The sequence below is a fragment of the Dipodomys ordii genome, unplaced genomic scaffold (assembly GCF_000151885.1).
Source record: "Dipodomys ordii isolate 6190 unplaced genomic scaffold, Dord_2.0 Scaffold150, whole genome shotgun sequence".
In the NCBI taxonomy this organism is placed as follows: domain Eukaryota; kingdom Metazoa; phylum Chordata; class Mammalia; order Rodentia; family Heteromyidae; genus Dipodomys; species Dipodomys ordii.
Window position 1 is genome coordinate 3579973 of NW_012267366.1, and position 23099 is coordinate 3603071.

The 23099-nt window shown below is 35.6% G+C and overlaps 1 protein-coding gene across 4 annotated transcripts in view; it reads left to right on the plus strand.

The window, feature by feature from the left end:
• The window catches only part of Glra2 (glycine receptor, alpha 2), a 125976-nt gene that overhangs the window by 12152 nt on the left and 90725 nt on the right, over window positions 1-23099 (plus strand). For 3 of the 4 annotated variants that reach the window (XR_001175653.1, XR_001175654.1, XM_013032140.1), the window contains 2 exons: window positions 13748-13815; window positions 21060-21283. Coding sequence is in view for 2 of the 4 variants with exons in the window: in XM_013032140.1 (XP_012887594.1) it covers window positions 13748-13815; window positions 21060-21283 (292 nt within the window). In the remaining 2 variants the exon portion in view is untranslated. Of the gene's footprint in view, window positions 1-13747; window positions 13816-13906; window positions 13975-21059; window positions 21284-23099 lie in introns of all 4 variants that reach the window. The other variant, XM_013032141.1, reaches the window with a different exon arrangement.

The following is a 23099-nucleotide window of genomic DNA, read 5'->3' on the forward strand; positions in this document are numbered from 1 at the left end:
TATTTTTTGCTCAAAGCTGGCACTCTACCACTTGAGCCACATCTCCACTTTTGGCTGTTTGGTGCTTAAAGATAAGAATTTCACAGACTTTACTGCCTACACTGTCTTTGTAGCACAATCCTCAGATTTTATCCCCTTGAGTAACAAAGATTATAGGCACAAGCCATCAGCAAGGATAGAACTTTTGTCTTGAATTCTGAGGTTTTTCTTTCCAAATAAAGTATTCAGTATCTTTCCAAAATATCAAAATTTAAAACATCGCTGGGCACCGGTGGCTCACGCCTGTAACCCTAGCTACTCAGGAGGCTGAGATCTGAGGATCGTGGTTCAGAGCCAGCCCCAGCAGGAAAGTACGTGAAACTCTTATCTCCAATAAACCACCAGAAAACCGGAAGTGGTGTTGTAGCTCAAGTGGTAGAGCGCTAGCCTTGAGCTGAAGAGCTGAGGGACAGCGTTCAGGCCCAGAGTTCAAGCCCCATGACCGACAAAAAAAAATTAAAACATCATCCCTGTGTGAAAGCAAATGTCCCATATATTCAGTGTTGTGCCATGTGAATAGAAAAGGTGGCAGCAAAGATTTGGTCTTTATTCCGAGTGTTTTTAATAGTCAAATGCCATACTACCTGCTCTCTCTAAAACTTGAGCTCACAGATTGTTGGCAACTATATATATATATACATATATATATGTGTGTACATATATATATGTATATATATGTGTACATATATATATGTATATCTATATGTATATGTATGTATTCCCTCTGGAGTAACCTCTTCCCGTTTCTTGGAGTTAGTAACCACTATGTCACCAATGGTATACTTGACCTGATCCATATCAAACTAATCCTATATTATCAGTCATATTTTCTCTAGCTCTCCAAAAATAGGAAGAATTACCCACAGGCAGGGATATGTGTTTCTTTTATTTTCCCCAAGCACCAACATTTCCACATTTCACATTTGTTTATCATGCACATATGCCTCATTTATACATACACTTGATTCAAATATTCTGAAAAATATTCCCATTTTAAACCCAGCAGGTGGCTTCTTGCTCCATAGTTCTCTAGAATGCCAACCAAGTGTATAACACTCAGGGACTTTAGCAAAGTGCATGCAGTTGACACTTGGGGCAAATATCTCCAAACCCATGAAATAAAATTTTCATCTATAAGAAAATACGTTTATCTTAAGGAGAAAATTTTACTTTTCTATTTGTCAACTAGACTCTGTGAGTAGGATAATTACACACATATTTTATTTCATACCTACTTTTGAAAATGGATTTGTAAAGGGCTTCTGGGTAAAAAAAATTCCACAGTGCCCTCCTTCTTTGAATTCATTTAAGAGATGCCAATATATAACTAAAAGCACTAAAACTTGGGTGAAGGAATCTTTATGGAGCTTAGGGGATGTAGATTGACAGGCTGCAGCTTCAATGATTGAATTATTCCTTCACTGTGGGACCTTGCTCATTCAAAAATATATAATAATTACATTATAATAATTACATGAGAATTTGGAGCCAAGTTATAACAATATGTGTCATAATAAACAGGACATCCATAAAAATCGCAAGTGAGCAGGTACTCCTCAGGTTCTGACTTCTCATATAAATGCCAGAAAAAATGATCTGTTCCAGTAATAAAGCAAAGCATTTGACTAAAAGTATCCATTGGTGACATCATGCAATATGCCAGGTAAATTATAGAATGATGTGGCAGGTACATAGATGGCAAAGAAATAAACAGTGGATAACTAGATCCTGAAGGAAAGCTAGCATCAAAAATAAACTCATGGGTGTATGTATGTATATATGTATATGTTCACATATATCCATATATATCCATATATATCCCCTAGTGAAGCTGCTTCAGGGTACCTGATTGGCTATATATTTATCTGAATGCAGAGAAAACAAAAAATAGAAGTTTAACCCCAGGGAGTGCAGAGCTCAAAACCCACTATTTTTGGTGTTCTAGTCCCTCTCAGGACTCTTAAAACTCTGGGACTTCTCTCATCTCTTTCAGATAAACTCTGCATATGGTTTGCAAGGGTCTTCAAGGCTAAGTTGTTGACGGTATATATCTGGTGTTGGCTTCCTAAAAGCAGACCCTGTGTGCAAATGCTTATTAAAGACAAACAAGCAAGGAAGACATATATCAGGCCTTCAGAATGCTTTGCTTCCAGATCTTTTTATTATTCAACTTCCTCAGATTTGAGCACACTATTTCATGAATAATTAAAGGAACAAACAAAGCAGATCTTATCTAATAAACACAACATGTTTCTGCATGGGATGTATTGGAACTAGCTTGGAGGTAGTTATGTGGGGCTGGTGGCAGGAAAGTTAGTGTCTGAGGAGAGGAGAAGGGTTACAGAGATTGCTTTCTCCATGAGTTACACATTCTACAATTTTGGTATGTGACAAATGGAGCATGTAATTTTTATATCATATTTCAGTACAGATTTGTGATATATTTAAACATATTCCAGGGAATCCTGACTATGATATACCAAAAGCATGCCATCCCATCTGTCATTTTACACAGTCTTACTATAAGTATACTGCCTATTAGAATTTACTGTGTGGGCCCATTTAATAATCTCAATCGTTTAGACAGAATGAGAGAAAACTAAATCTAAAATCTGAACTCCATATTTGATTTATCTTTATTATTACTTTATAACATATATGAAGAGTCCAAGCTGGCTTGGGAAACAAGAATGTGTAGGTTCTTAGGGTTGCTTGCTGGGATACCATTCTATCAGAACTAAGAAGACTGTTGTATAATATTTACTTGGTCTTAAGATCACCTGATACTTGACGCTTATGTACAAAGTCAAATGAACATTGTAGCAATTGATGACAAAATATTTGAGGGAGATACTTATGATAAACGTAACTTATAAGGACCTTAGTAACTTCTAGAAGCAGTGACAGGTAACTCCTGTGCTCCATAGCAGTGTATCACTGAGCAAATGAAATAGTCTTAACAACACAAACCAATTCTTAGAAGTATAATCATGCACTGTGCATGGAATTACATTATGGAGACTAGAAGTTCTGGATAAAGGGAGTGGACAATGGCTGAAGTATAAGGAAAAGGTGAAAATTGAGTGAAGATTAAGAGTATGGGTGAGGTTTACAAAAGCAATGTGTTCTTCCTATACCAGGCAACATGTTAAATGTGATACATGTATATTCTCATTTGTTCCCTCCAAATTTGACAAGTACTGAAGTTACCAATTCCCATTTTCCTGATCCAAAAACTAGTATTTATAATCTTTATAACTGGCACAGCTGTGAAAAACAGAGCAGCTGAGCAAATCCAGGCAGTCTGATGTTGGAGCCCTGTACTCAACCACTATTGTGGCCTATGAAAGCTAACATTGTCTGTGTTTACATGGCACACGTGACTGGAGATAAACACTTGAAGAGGTATGTATCAACCCAGGCTAATCTCCAAAGAGAACATTGTCCTGGGAAGATTCTTGCCTATTGACTTGGCAGACATTCTACTTCCATCACCTGAGGGTTTGGGAATTAGGCCATTTCTCATGAAAGGACTTTCTTTTCTACAATGTGGCTTCATTGTGTTTGATACAACATAAAAAAAATCAGAATCTTTTTAAGGCCTTAAGAATCTGGTCTCTAGTGTGAAAGAATCATAGGTACAGATTACATTCTTTCTGTTTGGCAAACCATACGAACTCTCATGCTTTCACATTTTAATCCTCTAGAGGTCAAAAGTGATGTTGTTGTGCATATTCATGAGTGCACAAGGAGTCACAGTATCTAGAGGGAGAGAGGGAGAATGAAGTCCTTCACTTCAAGGGTGAACTCAACTATGGTGATGAGAAGCTATATGACTTCTTCATTCTCATAGGGGCAGCTCTATTCAGCTTAAGCACTAGAAATCCTTCCTATCATATAGCTGCCACTGCTGGTGGCTCACACTTATAATCCTAGTGACTCAGAAGGCTGAGATCTGATTATCCTGTTCAAAGCCAGCCTGGGCAGGAAAATCCATGAGACTCTTATTTCCAGAAGTGACGCTGTGGCTCAAAGTGGTTGAGCAAAAGATCTCAGAGACAGTGCTTAGGCCCTGAGTTCAAGCCCCATAACTGACAAAAAGAAGATATATCAGGTATATCTACTCCTTTCCCATTCCTCCTGCACGATTTGTTACTTTCTCTACGATGTTCTCTTAAAACATTACCTTACTATCACATTATATTCTATTTAGTCTAATCTGCATCTTTGTGCCAAGAAAGAGTATGAGTTTGTTGAATGCAGAGGTTGAGTATATTTTTATATATTTCCACAACCTTACAAAGTGCCAGTGTCAACATTTTAACCATATCCCTAATCCTATACTATATTACTGCACAAACTGACCTGCATAGGGCAGTGGCTGCATTCATTGCTTAAGGACTTTCGCCGACCTAAGGCGTTTTGTGCCTACTTGTGGTAGACCAGAAATGAAGATGAATTAATGCCTCCTGTGTAGCCTCATCCAATGACAAAGGGGAAATTATGTAAAATACCCAAGCTCCTTCATCCCTCTTAGGCAGAAGTTGAAAAGTGTGCCAGTACTGGCTTCAGAGTTGCTCATGCAATAATGCTTCATTTGTCATGAGAGAATAACAAACACATGAACTCACCTCGTCTTGCTTGCCTGCCTGTCTCCCTTACTATATCTTAATTCCCCCACTTGTCACCCACCCAATGTTTTGTTCACATTCCTCATAAACTACTTTCACCTGATCCCTGACTTACAAGAAATCAAAACAAGTAAGCAACTAACATACATGAATTGCATAATGCATTGCCTTTTTGGTATACTGGATCACAAAGATGCCTGGTGTAACCTAACTTGGAAGTTATGCTGCATAGATGCTAGGATCTATCCATCAAACGTGAGCGCTTGTAAACACAACAAGCACCAAGATTCCAGGGTTTCCCTGTGCAGCAGGGAAGCAGCTGTCCTAGTTGTTGGTAGGGAAGAGTACATATCAGAAAATCTGCCTTTTATTTATAGATCCCTTGCTGACACAGAAAACCTGTTTCCTAACAGTACAGTAGTGACCTTCTCACCCTTAGAGAAATGGTGCAGAATGCCTAAGGAGAAAAGTCTCCATTTGTGGAAGATACAGAGACACAGAAAAGGGAAATGAGAGTTTTCAATGCTATTCATTGGCAGACTTTGTCCTTTATGATCTCTTTTGATAGAAAAATAGAAAACGCTGGGTTGCCCAACACTGCAATGTTCATGAGCAGGAACTGTGTTTCCAAAGGTCAATAATCTCTTTTCTTAAAAGAATAACTTTTGTATTTAAAAGATAGTTTCCCAAAAGGTAAAACCATAAATCATATAAAGATTTTCTCTAATTCATTAATCAATGAGGAAACCTAGCAAATGGCATAGCCAGTTCAAAAGAAACTCCAAAGATCAGATGCAGATTAAGAATATTGAAATGCAAATAAGGGAAACCATGGGACCTATGTTTCTTTGGGCTTGGCTTACTTCACTTAATATAATTTTTTCCAAGCCTTTCCATTTCCTAACAAATGAGGCAATGTCATTCTTTCTGATGGAGGCATAGAATTCCATTGTGTATATATACCACATTTTCTTGATCCATTCATCTTGGGTTGCTTCCAGATCTTAGCTATAGTAAATAATGCTGCAATAAACATAGTTGTGCTGGTAGCTTTAGTGTGGTCTTGTTTGCAAACATTTGAGTAAATGCCCAAAAGTGGGATTGCTGGGTCATAGGGGAGCTCTATGTGGAGTCTTTTGAGGAACCTCCATACTACTTTCCAAAGTGGTTGAACAAGTTTACACTCCCACCAACAATGCAGTAAGGTTCCCTTCTGTCCACATCCCCTCCAGCATCTGTTGTTATTAGAGTTCTTGATTTTAACCATTCTAACTGGAGTGAGGTGGCATCTTAATGTTGTTTTGATTTGCATTTCTTTTATGGCTAGGGAGGTTGAGAATTTCTTCATGGCCATCCTTCTTTCCTCTTCAGAGAAGTTTCTCTTTAAGTCTAGCCCACTTGTTTATTGGACAGTTGTTTCTTTGAGGATTTGTTGTTGGGGGATTTAATTTTTTGAGATATAAGTATATTTTAGATATGAGACCCTTGTCCGTTGTATGGCTAGTGAAGACCTCACAATATATGTCTGAGTCAAGGAGAAAAGGTCAGATAAGGTGATGTTAGGGAAATGAACCCTAAGATATGTATTCAAATGTTTCTTTTCTTTCATGCCATTGTTTCTAATGCATTTATAAGATTATTTCTTTGTTGCTTTGTATGTCCCTCCCCCACAGTATAACCCCTGCTTTCACTGTATTTGATGTCGATATAATTTGTGGAGGGGAAGGGGAAAAACAAGTCGTTTAAATAGGGATACAGGTGGACCCATTGCAACAATGAGAAGTACAAGTCGTTATGTCGAAAACGAACTTTACAACTTTGGTGTGCGGGGGGAGGCGGAGCGGGGAGGATTGGGTGGGAGGTGGGGGGATAGGGGGAGGAGGGAAGGGATGGGAAGGGGAAACAAAGAAGGAGGCTGCAATGCTTGATAAGAAATGTACTCATTATCTTGCCCATGTAATTGTAACCCCCCCTGTACAGTATTTTCACAATAAAAATTTAAAAAAGGGGATTAAAGCTTGGTTTCAGCTTGGAACTTTTGAAAAAAAATCCACATACATTTTAGAGAAAATTTGAAAATAAAATTTAACACAATGGTGGTCAAAAAAAAAGAATATTGAAATGGACCTGAGCACCAGTAGCTCATGCCTGTAATCCTAGCTACTCAGGTGTTTGAGATCTGAAGATTGCAGTTCAAAGCCAGCCAGGGTAGGAAAATCTGTGTGGTTCTTATCTCCAATTAACCACTCAAAAGCTGAAAGGGGAGCTATGGCTCAGATGGTAGAATGCTTGCCTTAAGCACAGTATTCAGGCCCTGAGTTCAAGCCACAGGACTTGCACACAAAAATGTAATTAAAGAAGACTGAAATAGATGTAAAAATGGTAGCAAACCATGTCTCTATTTTCTCAGAGTAGAAAAAGGAAGTCACTTGAACCTCTACTGGACAGAATTTGTGTGTCTGTAAACAAGAGACATTTTATATTGCTATCGGTTGTACAATTTATACAGTTTTAAAGTGGTTTCCATAGAAACAGATAAAAATGAAGCATGCCATACAGATAATGTAGAGTTTCCCACTGAACTTATATATTCTTCCCAACACTCATGATTATTACATTTAATCATGCAATACTTCTCCAATGAAGAGAGAGCAGACTGTTTTTCTGGAGTTGATATTTAAAAAAATATCCAGGTCATTCCCTTATCACAATGAGCAGGAATGAGAGTAATATGTGCTCAAGAAAAGTATAAGTGGTTGTAAAATAAAAGACAAATCTCAAGGTTTAGAAAGGTGAGCCTATGCTGACAGGAGAAGGAGATGATAAGAGAAAAGAGACAGCTGGCATTTCACATATATCACACTCTTCATTTCTCCCTGTTAGCCTGAGTGTGAGGTGAAGATACTTCATCTTGTATGAATGTAGAAACTACAGCTTGAAGTAAGCAAATAGTGTCCACAGTCACACAATCAGTGCCTACCAGAGTCATGATACAGATCGAGTCCTTCTAGCACTGCTAATCCCAACTTCTTTACTGCTGACATTTCATTGCACAAAAGATATAAAAATACTTTTATTCAGATAAATATAATTTTCCTTATTCATTCCCTTCGTATATATAATGTGTTTAGTACTATAATGAGTGCCCCAAAGTACATATATTGTCTAGAGAAGACAAGAAAAAATTAGACTGTAATACAACATGGCAAAGGTCCTAGAGCTATAGGAATGCAAAAAAGATGATATTCAGAAGGAGAAAATCATAAGCAATTTCATTATCATTTGAATTTGAGAATGAGAAGAGTTGAATACAAAACCAAATATGTATATGTGTGTGCAACTTTACCACTAATTCTATTAATATAACCCCAAGAACAAAGTAGTTTCTTCTTAAAATTATTAATGCAAGAAAAGGTTTTCCATTTGTTAGGACCTAGCAAGTTGATGAACTTGCTATTCATCTTGCAAAGTAGTTGTGGATTCAATTAACCAGAGACAATCATATTTAATTCTATTCTTATTATTTCCTACAATAAAAGGAAATGTCATTTGGGTTCATGAGAAATTCTCAGTCCTTTTATTTCCAAACTCATTTCCAATGGCATTTAATATTGTCTTCTTATGAGGGTAAATGGATTTTTATTTATTATCTACAACAATCTCAACATAAAGAGAACTCCATATTTTCCAGCAGTTTTCCATCTAATGAAATTTTTATGGCATAAACAGAAATATATGTAGATTACATTTAGAAGTTATTTTCAACCTGAAGATTCGATCTACTCTGAAATATTTAAAATAAGAACTAAACCTTGTTAAAACAAGCAAAATGCCCTGAATCTCCCAAATATAAATGACTAATTTAAGGTCATCATGATCTTGAAATGCACAAAAAAGCAGCAGTTCACTTGCATGAGAAAGAGGCTTAGAAAAAATACCCTCTCTTAAGCTGCATAGTTGGGCACACATTTTGCTTCATCTGACAATTCCTTCAGAATGATTAAAGAGCTTTTTAGCAAATTGTTTCTGACTTGTCATTAATGTTTTATTTCCCTATATTCAGCCCCATAATTCACTGTCTAATTGTAAATAATAATAATTAGTAGAATGGCACATAATTAGTACTCGATAAATATTTGTTGATATTATCAGTGTCTAAAGGTTTAAACATAAAAATATAAAAAACAACAAATCCCTGCACATTTAATTACTTAAGGAACAAATTCAATTAAAAATGCAAGTAATACTACCTATGTGTAATACTGCTTATTTTCACTAAAAGTATATTTACAAATTTTATAAATCTATACTTTGTAATGAAATATATGTGATTTTCTCTTAATGTCATATAACTAGGAAATATTTAATACCATATTAACATGTTTGTCAACTAGAAGAATAATCTGTAGTTCATTACCACATGAAATGTGATTCTTGTTGAATACATTTTTCATCTATTCTGCCATTTTTCCTTTTTTTTTTTTTTAGAATTAAGTGGCTCTCAACTGGAGGCAATTCCCCCTCAATAATAAACAACCTGCAATACATAGAAAACCTTCGCACAGCAAAGAATCTTCTTCCCTATGTAATATTAGTCCCAAAGTTGAGAAGTTCTATTTTAAACAAAGAAGCCAGCAGCCATCATCGCATACCCACAATGGCCACGTAGTTTGCCAGACATTAAGCACACATTTATGCATTATGTCAGAAAAAGTGTTTTATTTTAAAAAATCTCAATAGAGATAAGAGAGAGGACAATGGTTAAGATCAGAGCACATTTCAATAAAGACTGGCCTAAGAGGGTGTCAAAGGTAAATCGTAGTCTCAAGATTTTAGCTTATATTATATTAAAATGAATTAGGTGCTATACTTCCCACATAGACACTTGGATAATCCAAGGAACTTGTAGCAGTGATAGTAAGGTGGCCACTATTTTAATAATAAGAGTAACTACAACTTATTGAACAAATATTGTATGCTTTTCATAGATTACTACTAATTCTCACAATAACAGTCACTAATTCTATTGTAAAAAAAGAATGAACAGCTTCAGAGTTTCTGTAAATTTGTCTTACATCAACAAGAGGCAATCAAGCATTAAAGACAAACTAGTAGCTAATATTCTTCCAAAACTATTTGTCTTTTTCACATTTTTTTCCAATAATTTTATTAGCATAGAACAGTTGTATAAAGGGTTTTTATTGTAATATTGACAACATGCATATGATATACTTGGATTAAATTCACCCCATCTGTATTACTTTCTTGATCTCCCCCCACTCCTCTGTACTTAGTTCTTGGTATGTTACATTTTTCTATTTCATACATACATAAAAATTTGCTTATATAATATTTAACCCTCCTCCCATCACGATCTTCTTTCTCTCCAGCCACTGCTACCGGCTCTCACAGTCTTCCTGGTTCAATCATGTCATATTATATTTTAAGGCCTAGATTCCACATATGAGTGAAAAGTGAAATATGTGTCCTTCTGAACTTGATTTATCTCATTAAACATGATGAGCTCCAGCTAGAGACTGACAATTTCAAATACACTTTGATGAGAAAAACTATGAGCCAAAGTTCAGATTTCCTCAGGACAGTCTTGGTTCATGTCTAATGTTTCTGTGTATTATTGGGAACACTTACTTTCTCTCTTAAAAATGATTGCTCTAGCTGGGTGCTTGTGGTTCATGCCTCTAATCCTGGCTACTCAGGAGGCTGAGATCTGAGGATCACGGTTCAAAGCCAGCACAGGCAGGAAAAGTCCGTGAGATTCTTATCTCCTATAAATTACCAGAAAACTGGAGGTGACACTGTGGCTCAAATGGTAGAGCACTAGCCCTGAGCTCTTGAGCTCAGGACTGGAGTTCAAGCCCCATGACTGATAAAAAATAAAGATTGCTCTAGAGCTAGGCATTGGTTGGCATGTAATGGCAGCATTTAGGAGGTGGAGAGAGGAAGATTACATTTTCATGCCAGTTTGGATATTCTCATAGAAAAATTATCATAAAGCAAAAACAAAAACCAAATAAATGAAAATGATAACCCTATATGAAATGATGTTCCCCATCAAGATCCTTCTCTTAAAACTGTGGAGACGGTCATAGCATACAAAGATGGAAACACAACACACTCTCAAGTTCCTCTGACAGGGATCTAAGTCATGTGACCATCCATCCATACACTATAACATTGCACAGTTGCAGTTGACAATAGGTAGCTATTAGTGGGAAGGACCAACAGAAGCTGCCCTTTGATATTGATACTTAAGCTACCTTAAGGGTTAAGTGATCATATTGCATGGCCACTTCCTCCTTTGATGAACATGGCTGGTCCAAAGAAAATGGTGTGCTGAGCTATCTAATAGGAGTCAGTAAACATCTAGCTTTTTTTTTCCTTTCACTACTGAATGGTCTGCCATTTGCATAGGCAAGGATATCAGCAAACAGAATGCAGTGGAACTGGTAAAAGCCATTTTGATCATGCATTGGAGAAAAGAACTGATGGTATATAATTCATTTTGGGTAAATATTCAAGAAGATGAAAATAATACAATGGGTTAGATTAAGTGACTGTTTATAAGTATTACAGCAATATTTTTTGTGAAAACACCGTACAGAGGGGTTACAATTACAGGAGCAAGGTAATGAATACATTTCTTATCAAGCATTGTTGCTTCCTCCTTTGTTTCCCCTTACCATCCCTTCCCATCCCCCACCCCGCCCCTGTCTCCCTCCCAAAGCTGTAAAGCTCGTTTTTCGACATAATGTCTTGTACATCTCATTACAGAAATATTTTTAAAAGTCCTACTTTCTTTTAGAGTATCAAATCCTCCCTCACAAGTTCCACAAAGAGCAATTCTTTCTCTTTTATGATCCTCCCATCTTTCAAGATGCTGTACTTCTCATGAGCATCTACACACATGCAACACAGGAAAACATCAAAAGAAACTGTATACCCATACTGTGTATATCAAGTCTCTAAAACTTTAAGTTTACATCTTCTTGCTTCATCTATGTGCTTTATTTTTCCTTTATCTCTTGACCTGATAAAAATGGATCATTCTGCTACAAAAGCTTCTTATTCCAAAGGAAATTTAACATCTGTAAAAGTCAATCACATATTTTTAATATTCCATATTCATCCAAGGGCTTCTCACTAAAGCAATTGCGATACTTGAAGACATGTTAAATTATTTATAAGAAATAAAATGCAAAATGAAAATGCCATTCTTGTCTATTTGTGACAAGAGAGAAAAAAGTAACATTTTCATCTCAGAACTCAAAGCTTGTTCCATTTGTTAAAGTAGTATTTCACCTAAAAATAATGTTGGAAAATACCTGGTACAAAACTATCCAAGAATGACTCCTTGTACTTCTTGTTTTGGTGTCATATAAGACCACCTATTCATTTCTAATGCTTATTTCTAAATAGACTTGTCATAGAGGGTTAAAAAAATAATACATTGGGCTGGGATGTAGCTCAGTGGCAAAGAGCTTGCCTAGCAAGTGCAGCATCATGGGTTCAATCCCCAGTACCTCAAAAAAGACAAAAAAATTACAGTTACCAAAAACCTACATCCAAAAAATAATACTTCTCATTATCTTAGAAAGCTTTGGTCAATATAGCTATGTAGATATATAACATATACATAAATATGAAAAAATAAATAATTCACAAGAGTATTTAAATATAGTCACTTTATGACTATAAAGAAAACATTTAAAGACAATATTAATTATATGCTAAATTAAAATATAAAAAATATAAATTAAAATATATATTAATAAAACAGTCAATTCATAAAGAAGATATAATACTTCTAATATATGCAACTATATATCTCAATAATAATTTCTCTACAAATATTTTTAATCATGACATTTAGAACCACATAACTAATCCTATTCAACATTTTCTCTGAAGCAAAGCTAATCTCAAGTCTAATCATTATTATCCAATGAGGAAACCAAACAGAATGACTAAATAAAGTCTTTACTTCCTATTTTGTATACTAATTAGTTCATTACTTTGACTCTTAGCATTTACTATGTCCAAAATTCCACAGGCTGATTGCACTTTTCAATAACTTACAGCAGAGTTCTAAAATACACAAAACAAACATTGATAAATTTGATGGGGAAAAAATCATTCCTACAATAGTAGTGGGAACTAGGGTGTTGTCTGCACTGGCTGCTGAGACTTTGTTGAGTAAAGAGAAAACAAATTTCTTCTGGGAAAAGTAGCAAATGAAGAGACGGTTCGTGGTAGCATTTTCTTATCTCTGAAAGCATTAGGGGAAAATTCCATAAAGGCAACAAACATATTCTTCAGCAAAATCTGCAGCCTGGATTTACCTGTTGACAAAAGGCAAAAGGAAAATAAAACTGGCCATCCGAGTCTCTAGTCTCTGGATGTCAGGAGAGAAAAGTAGACTCTGTTCACAGCACATCTAAAATGTGATAATCTCTGTTTTATACCATATTAAGTCAGGCAACAATATGCAGTAAGTGGCTTTCAGTTTTTGTTTTTGAATAACTTCATTTAATTTTTTCATTTTTTACAATGTTTTCCCCCCATTGGGGTTTACTATGTATAAAAAAGAAAAAGAGTTAATTCAGAGGTGTCAAGTGATTAAAGAGAACCCAGTGATTTAAAGTACCTCCCACAAAAGGAAGTGCATAATATTCAGCCATCGATAGCCCCAAAATGCTGATCCATCTGGGCCTCAGGACTCAAGTTATTTTATTCCTATGGGACATGCACTGTTGATGCCCGAAACATGGATGGTACTATAAAAATTACTTTATGTCAGTGAACTCACTGACCAGGTCTTAGCTTATATTTTCCAGAAATCAAAACTCCTTGTGGTATGTTACCATCAGTTAATATTCATTATCCAAACTACTAGCCCGAATGTTATCATTATGAAACTCTAGGTAAGATTTATAATTTTGTTTTGCAACTTCACCATCATTTTAATTTTATTTACATCTCCAGCCATTTGCATAGATGTTGACGGAGCTGGGTTTTTGCTTCAATGTCTATTGCAATATTCTTATTACATTCTGCAGGTCCTCCAGTAAACGTTACTTGCAATATTTTTATCAACAGTTTTGGATCAGTCACAGAAACTACCATGGTAAGTGCAACCATGCCACTGGCAAGAGAAAAACGTGACTCAATTATTCTATGAACACAACCTGTCAAATTTTCTATTGTTCAACTTGCAGGGCCTCCTGTAAATGTTACGTGCAACATATTTATCAACAGCTTTGGGTCAATAGCAGAAACTACAATGGTGAGTGGGACTGAGCATTGAAGCCATTGTGTGAAGGAATGGGATATGGGATCCGAGCACTGGTGCATATTTGGGCGACATTTACTGAGTGCCAATATCCAAATTCATCTCTAGAAAACAGTACACTTCTTCATTTTTAAAGTCATTTGCCAAGTGGTCATTACTTAAAATTGAGTGAGCTTCTTTTATCCAGCTCACCAGAGAAGATAAGCCCATTGGCTTATATTTGAAATGTGTTGAATTTATAACAGATACACACACACACACACACATTCACACACCACAAAGAGATTCACACATGACACATTTGTGCTGAGTTCATACCAATTACAACATATGCACACCTTCAAACTATAAACATAGAATTAATTAAAAGATCATCATAGAATACATGCAAACATCTTTCATTCGTTTGAAAGAGATTTCAGATATTATAATATCTGCCAAGAGTTCTTATAATTTCCATGGTCATGTTACTTGTGACATTGCCTGTTAGACCATTATCTTTAGTCTATTTAGTACTATAGTATGATGATTGCATTTGGGTGAAATATTTTCTTGACCTACTTACAATTTATTTTAAATCCTTAATCAATTGATTGGTTCTAATTTGTATGGCTATGTAAACTATGCAATCATATTATTGAATGAGACCAAAAATAGAATATAGCTGACCAATAGCTGTTATACTAACAATACTTTAGAACTGAATAAATGAGTATAATACCAGCGAGAAGTGGAAGACATGATTTGTCTGCCTATTCGTTTTCTCTTTTAGATTTCTAAGATCATGTACTATATTGTAGTGCTTTTGCTGCTAGGAAGAATTCATTTATCTTTTACCTTTCAGTGCAAAATGAAACATAATTCACGTGCACTACTCTTTTTAATATTATCCTGAAAGAGCATTGTCCAAATACAAGGCATCTGGGACTTGAGGGGGTGTAGGGCATTAAGAATTATATGTAAACAAGGTATTTTTGCTAGGGTTATACATGACTCTTAAGAAACATTAAACATGGAAAAATAACCTAACTCTGGGCTTGGCATTCAGTTTCTGTCTCTGCACCTCTTGGTTTTACTGTTATAAGATGGAAACATTTCCAGTAGCCCAAATCACTGTCACCAGCTTTACACGATGGCATTCAATGACAATATTTGCACGACCTAATGCTGATTGCATTAATTAGACTTCTAAGTTGCTTTGATTAAATCTCCTCATTGCATCTTACTCTCAATCAAAAATGTAAATGTGCACCTTTCCGTGTTCATTAATGCAAGAATAAGCTAAACATTTAAGGAGATAAAAATGGTAAGCAATGGGTATCCTGTTTTCCTGTCCTAAAGAGTTAAAACAGTAGGAATTTAGTTAATTGACGCTTAGGTGCTTTATGACCACTTAGCAAGTGTCCTTTGTCATGTTTCCCACCAAAATATTTGCAAACAATGGTAATATCTTCACCTTGCATATTCTACTGTGTAACACAGATTCAACTGCATGTTTAGATGATGTGTATTGTGCTCCTTTTATTTGACCCGACTTTTGATGTAATGACAAATTTCTTTTGGCTTTTCTTTTCCCTACTTATGGTTTTAGTGTGGATCTATATTTCTTTGAAATATTACCATGCTCATGTGATGGAAAGAAAAGTCTCATGCCATCTAGGGTAGGACACTGGCATACTTTCTCCATAAAAGGCCAGTCAGAAATACTTATATTTTTGTGAGCCAGATAGTCTCTGTTACAACTGCTCACTTCTGCCCTTTTGGCATGAAAACAGCCAGAATGGATAGTAAGCAAATGAATGTGGCTGTGCTCCAGGGAAATTTTATTTGCAAAAAGAGGTTGTGGCCAAATTTTCCAAACCCTGATTGAGGAATCAATATTTAAATGGACATAATTCAGATGTTCACGAGAATGTGACAATTGTTCCATTTAAAAAAGGATCTTGGCTTTGGGAGTCCACCTGATGCACCCTGTCTTAATCAGGTCAGGCTACTAACTAAAGAAATGTACATTAAAGGAAAGTCCAAGATCAGGGTGCCAGTATTGTCAAGTTTTGGTGACAGATCTATTAAGGTTAGAGTTCACTGACTTCTAGTATCTTCACATGATAGAAAGGAAGTTTTCTGGGGTTCCTTATGATTGAATTACCTCCAAAAGCTACATCTCTTAATATCATAGCATTGGAGGTTAGGACTTAAAGAATGAAGTATGAGAGGACACACTCACAAAGCATTAGCACATCTTAAACTCTGCCAACATTCTAAGGTTCTAGCATCCATGATTTTGATAAAATTTCTCAAAACTGGATTGGGAAAATTTGGTCAAATAATTAAATATAACAAGAATGAAGCCATGGACGACATTGATTAGCACCATCCCTGAGGATGATAGTATCGTTTTCTTTACATTTTCTGAAGGAAATTTTTTCCTGAGAATATTTTGAATGTTGTGTTTCTAACTGTGTTGATTTTTCTCCCTTATCCCATGGCCAAAATAACAGTGTTGAAGGATATAATTTTGAAATGATTATTTGTTTTAAAAACTTACCATGACTCTCTATGGGTCCTATATAATCGGTCTCTCTTGTAGTTAATGAAATCCCTCTTATTCATTGTTGATACTATACGCCCACAAAAGATTGACTGTATTACGAACCCAATATAATTGTCCACTTCTTCGAGACATGAGTATAGATGTGTACTCACAGGATAACACATTTGTATTAATCTGAGGAATATTTTTATAAATAAGTATGGATATACAAAGTTCAGAAATACAGTTTTAAATTAAAACATGGGAAACTGTTGGTGGCCATTCACTAATACCTGTATTAACATTACTTCATGGAACAAATGTTGTATCATCCCAAATATTTGGATGACCAGTGAGGGATATATAGTTAGAAAGGTTATATCCTGGTTTAGAAATTATTTATTTCCTATTTTTCTTTACTTTCTGATGTCAAATGAGGATAGAGGATATATATCTTCAATCCCTTCATTTCTGATATAAAGATGTGGTTTGATAATATTACCAATGTCAGTGAAGGTCAAGCTTGCATACATTTGTAGCCAACTCTTCCCAAGGCTGCTCATCAAATAAAGGATAATACACTTTCTTCTCAGCTTCCAAATGACTTCCCAGAGAGATGTGGGTAGATAGTATATGATTTAAATGTATGGATACTGACTTTCTACCCATGCTACTACATTAGATCTTTATCCTCTCCTTGTTTAACAGATAGGCACAGCTAAAAGTGTGTAAATGTGTTCACTCAGGGAACATTTCCAGATTATAATTTTGGCCGTCCCTAACTCTAATGATAAATTCCCATTCTGTGCTGGTTACTGCTGCAGGCTGAAGAGTTAGGAGGCCTCTGAAATCACATTCCTCAGCAACTCAGGACAGCCCTTTCTTTACAAGAATACCTATTGTGTTATGTAACTACCAAAAGAACACTGAAGGTTTTCTTTTATTCTATTGCTACATAAGCAAGTCACAAGAGGATGCTAACATAGTATATGACTATATTTTGTATTCCTGTTATCTTAAGGAAGAATCAGGAAATGACTTTAAAATCTTGTGTTTTGTTAAATGGCTATACAAAGAGAACTTGGTATTTGAATTGCCAGTACAATATTTTAAGAATTTATTATAAAAAAACTGTCTCCTCCTTCCATAATTTTAAACCAAAGTACCACATAAACACAATGGGAAATCACACATGCATATCTTTGTCTTTGATATCTTTATAACATAATTAGGTTGAACAACATGTGTGTGTGTGTGTGTGTGTGTGTGTGTGTGTGTGTGTTGGTAATAGTAAGGTGTAATAGGAATACTTATGAGAAAGAGTGAAAATCTCTATTTACAAATGCTAAGCTAAATAACAGTGCCAAAATAATTCTATTTAAACAATCTTTATGGAATGGGGAGGCATTAGAAAAAGAATAATTCAGGAAACCCTAAATTTGACATAAAACAATAATATGGAGTTTGGTAAACACATTTACCTGTGTTGAGAATATAAACCAACATAATGTGGCTTACACATAGCTTTGTATATGTTGAATGCTTCCATTACCTAATATAATACCAAGATAGTCAATCATAGGAAAATAAATTTCAATACAAGGAAATATGTCATAGATTTGAAGGAGAATCTTGTCCCTGGAGAAAGAAAGAAATGTAAAGAAAATTCAGTCTGCATTTAAACACATTTCTCAATATTTACTTCCCGTTTAATATTTCATTAAACCTAAAAGCAAAAGTGAATACAAGGAAAGACTACAACACAATATAACCGTTCTCTTGAGATTTGGTAATATCATGAGAGAACAAACATATCTGTAAATGAACAGAAGTGATATGTAGATAAATCATACATGCCAAATCTTTACCGTACATTGAAAATGACAGTGAACTGGAAGATTTGCAAGGCAAAGCTGCATAAAATTCTTTGGCATCTACAGGTATTTTATTCTATTTTTAGACTTTTAAGAATTGCTGTTTATTTTATAATACTATATATCAGCATATACAACATTATAATTTTTTTTACTATACCTTCAAAAGAATACTTAAAAGGAAAAGCTCTGGGAAATGTTTTAGTTCTAATTCCTGGAATTTATCATAAAATATCTTTTCTCCTCTAAGTTCTACATTTATCCTTGCATACAAATAATGAGAGTATATCTCACTAGAGCCATTAAATGTCTGAAGGTTAATTTAAAATAAAATATTTCATTATTTTCTATCTATAAAATTCAGTATAAAAACAGCAAATACTGGAAAACGCTCACGGGAAAAACTTTCTAAAAATGTATATTAGATTTGAAAATTTATACCAAGATAATTTTCTTAAAGGTCATTACTTTCATAATGCATGTCACTTATTTAATATTCTCTAGAGTCTTTCAATTGTGTCTTTAAATCATTCTCATGCTCAAGGGAGAATGACAAGGATGTTCCTTGGTGATTTTCTGTCTAGTATAATCTAACTGGCTTCTCATGTCTTTCTCATGCTAGTATTACTTCCTGGGTGGGAGGGTTGTTAGTCCCCCAACCGTTTAAGATATTTAACCCATTCACATCTGTTGTTTCCAGTATCCATTACTTTGTACACTTAAAAGTCCTCCAGAATTTGTTAAGGGTGGGATCCTCTTCTTTCCTATCTCCATTTGAAATAAGCACACAGTCTCCTTCATAATTTTGTTAAGAAATGAGCAACAGGTGTCCAAACAGGAGAAGCAGCATTTTCCTCCTCAAGAAATCTTAAGGACATTTCACAGCTGATGTGTCTAATGTATGTTTATATGTAAACTGGATTCTTATATTTTTGTCAGCTCCTTCTTGGACTTTCACAAATTGTATGTTCTTCCTCACACAAAACCATAAAGCTTACAGTAACTCCAATTCCCAAGGTGACATAGAACTGGTAATAATCTCCTTCCAGTTATAGCCCTCATTTTGGGAGGACAATTCTAGAAATGTATGGCTAAACCTTTGAGGTTCTACCATTTACTTGGTCTAATTACAGGGGAAGCCAGTGAACCAGTAAGTTGGGATACAAGCCTACTTACATCCATGAAAGCAACCACTTGGTTTTGAGAAATTCCTGTGCAGGCCTGGTAGAATCCCAGATGAATGTTGGCAGGATTCCAACTCAGCATCCTTTTATTATATAATGGAGAATTTAAGATTATTTCCTTTTAATAATTTAATCTTTCCAAATGGTCTGGGTTTTGATCACAGATTTTCAGTACTTAGAAATTATTTTGCTTTTGGCTATGCACTATGCACCCTTCCTAAGAACTGTCCTTTACAAAATGCTGAGTTTGATTATCAAGAGACTACATTTGAAAAATGGTCACATTGGATTTGGAAGTATTACTAAGGAAATAGAAGGAAGCTGATTGAAACCTTTCCACATACTCTGGCCATTAAAACTTAACCCTTTTTTTTTTACCTTGAAGGACTTCATCTGAATTGGTGGTTCCTTGGTGGTCTTTATGGTACCTAGTTGAATAATCAACCACCACCATTTGCTTGGGACTAAGGAACTTCCCTAGGTGTGAGGTTTTAGGTGCCTAAACTAGGAAGTCCTTAGGCAAATCTAAACAAACATTATGAAAAGCAAGATAAACGATGACCCAAAATCCATATGCCAAGTAGAAAATCAATGAGGGTAAAAATGTAAAGGAAAGTAAGAACAAATGAATTTATCACCTTAAATAACCACAAGTGACAAGAATGTGCAAACTATTGACTCTGTAACAACTCTAGTCCTAGTTGCTCAGGAAATCTAAATGAAGGTTCAATCAGAGTCCAGATTATCCAATGAAGTAATGTTTTTCATGACTGTAAAGACCTTTGCATAGAAGTCCTCAGGAGAGTAGGCAGTGCCCCTAAGCTGATTCATTAGCACAAAAGGAATTTCCCAGATAAAAGGACAATGCCAGGCGTATACTGGAGGCTCCCACAAGGGAGAATACCCTTGTCAGATGCTCTCAAATTTGGAAAATACGAAATATTTCTGTCTTTGGATGAGGTATCAAGTTGGCTACTGTAGATACACTGACTGAATTCAATGAAATAACTTTAAATTTTTAAAAGAAAACACTGTGATTGAATTATTCTGTCAACATGAAGCATCTTAATGCAATACTCTTAGAATATTGGTCAACCATGCCACAGTTTTATAAGCTTTTCATTATCCAAATTACATAGTGGGTTTTCTTCTGCCCAGAGCATTAGAAGAGATGGAGATTAGAAGTCATATCATTTCTGATTTGAAAAATGAATAAAGTTTGACAGTCTGTCATTATAGATCGACTGCTATAGTCCTCATATTTTTCTAATGTAAATTCATCTTGAATAAAAGTTAAACTAAGTCAACCTGCTTCATAGGTGTTCTGGTATGGTTCAATATTATTTCCTTTCTTTTGACCCCAGTTCCAATGAAACAAAATGGTTATTTTGACCAAGGTCTACATAGCCTGGGGTAAGAGAGGAATTTTAATGGACATCTTATGCCAGTATGGGCAATAAGTAGCTCTTGTGCATGGCATTTCTGTAGGACTACCGTGTGAACATTTTTCTGAGACAACAGTGGAATGATTCACGATTGGCATACAGTGAGTACCCAGATGATTCCCTGGACTTGGACCCATCTATGCTAGATTCCATTTGGAAACCAGATTTATTTTTTGCTAATGAGAAAGGTGCCAACTTCCATGATGTCACCACCGATAACAAATTGCTGCGGATTTCCAAAAATGGCAAAGTACTCTACAGTATCAGGTAAGCCTCTCTGGGTTGAGCCTTGTTTCATCTCCATTTCTCTTATGGCTGAGAGCTGTCTTACTTTTCAGGGCAGGATGTATATGATTATTTGATTTTGTGGTCTCATGTATCATTTGATTCTTATAGTTGATGGAGTGTGTGATTCTTTCATGCAAAGGATGTAGTCTTTAGGTTTGTGAGTAGCTGATAGTATTGTGCAAATACATAAACAAATGTATTTTTGATTGCTTGAATGAAGAAATAATAGTTTTATCAGTTCAATTGTCATTTGGCATAATGTATACATTTGCATTGCCATAATTCTGTCTCTGTTGCCGTCTCTGTCTCAGTCTTTCTCTGTCTGTCTGTCTCTCTCTCTCACCCACACACACTGAGTCTAATGACTCAATATGGTCATTGATTGCATGCTTTGAGCTGAAAGAGTGTTGATGTTGTGCTATGTCAGTCTAACTTTTCTTGGGCTTGAACTTGGAACAGAGAAATACTGAAATTAGTTTTTAATTTTCGACTCAAATATGATTTTCTCCATAATCTTTATCACCTCTGCCTTGAAATCATATCCCCCTCCCATGAATCTGAGTAGCAGTTTCTGTATAAAAGACTCTTATTTCTTCCTGGCTTATAGTTTCGTTATTGCCACCCATGAATAAAGCATAAGAACATGGATACATGGATTTTTGGAATTAGATTTAAAATCAAATGCAAACCTTGCCATATATTATGTTACATGACTTCTACCACTTAGTTACCTTAATTATAGTTGGGAAACCATTTTGCAGACTCTGAGTATTGTTATGAAGATGAAAGCTGTAGAGGTCAGCAAACATTTTATTTTAAAGACCAGATTGTAAGTATTTCAATTTGGCAGGCTAGATTGCCTCTGTCACAACTACTGACCTATGTCACTGAGTTCACAAGCAGTCAGAGACAATATGCAAACAATTGAGGATGGCTTGTTTCACTAAAACTGTATTTCGAAAAATGGATATTGGGGTCAAGAAAGATGAAGAGGCAATACACTGATCAAAGTACATCATAGGCATGCATGTGAATATCACAGTGAAATGCTTTTGTGCAAGCAATCTATGATAATGTTTTTTTTCAAATTTCATTTACAAAAATAGATGGCGCTGGGCACTGATGGCTCTTGACTATTGTCCTAGCTACTCAGGAGGCTAAGATTGCAGGATCTTGGTTTGAGACCAGCCCAGGCAGAAAAGTTCATGAGACTCTCATCTCCAATTAAGCAGTAAAAAGCCAGAAGTCTAGGTGTACCTCAAGTGGAAGAGTGCTAGATTTGAGCAAAAAAGCCAATGAGAGTGAGCAGCTCCGAGTTCAAGCTCTTGTGCCACTGCACGCATGCCTGATGCTAGCTCTTTGAGGCCAAGATGCTTGGATTTTATCTTTTTGTAACCCCTTCTCAAGGGCTGAGACAATGTAATGTATAGGAGGGAGATTTAGGACAGTGAATTACTATTGGTATTTTAAAGGCCTTAATATAATACCCCATTTGTCTAATTTTATTGCCCCCCCAAATGTGGACAGCTAGTACTGCAATTAATTTGTACAAGTTTGCAAATTCCTTGCCATCACAACCTCATTTCACAGCTCTGTATGTAATCTGGTTCTTAGATGTTTATTTTATTCTTTCATTTGGTAATTTCATAATTTCCTGCTGGCTCACAACTCCTATGTCTTATGGAATCAAAGAGGCTGCTCATTGGAAATATGTGGCAAAGTCATTGTTATCACAAAGACCTAGGAAACTTTCCCCAATGTCCATGCTCTTTTTTTTCTTCTTCAGGAAACAGAA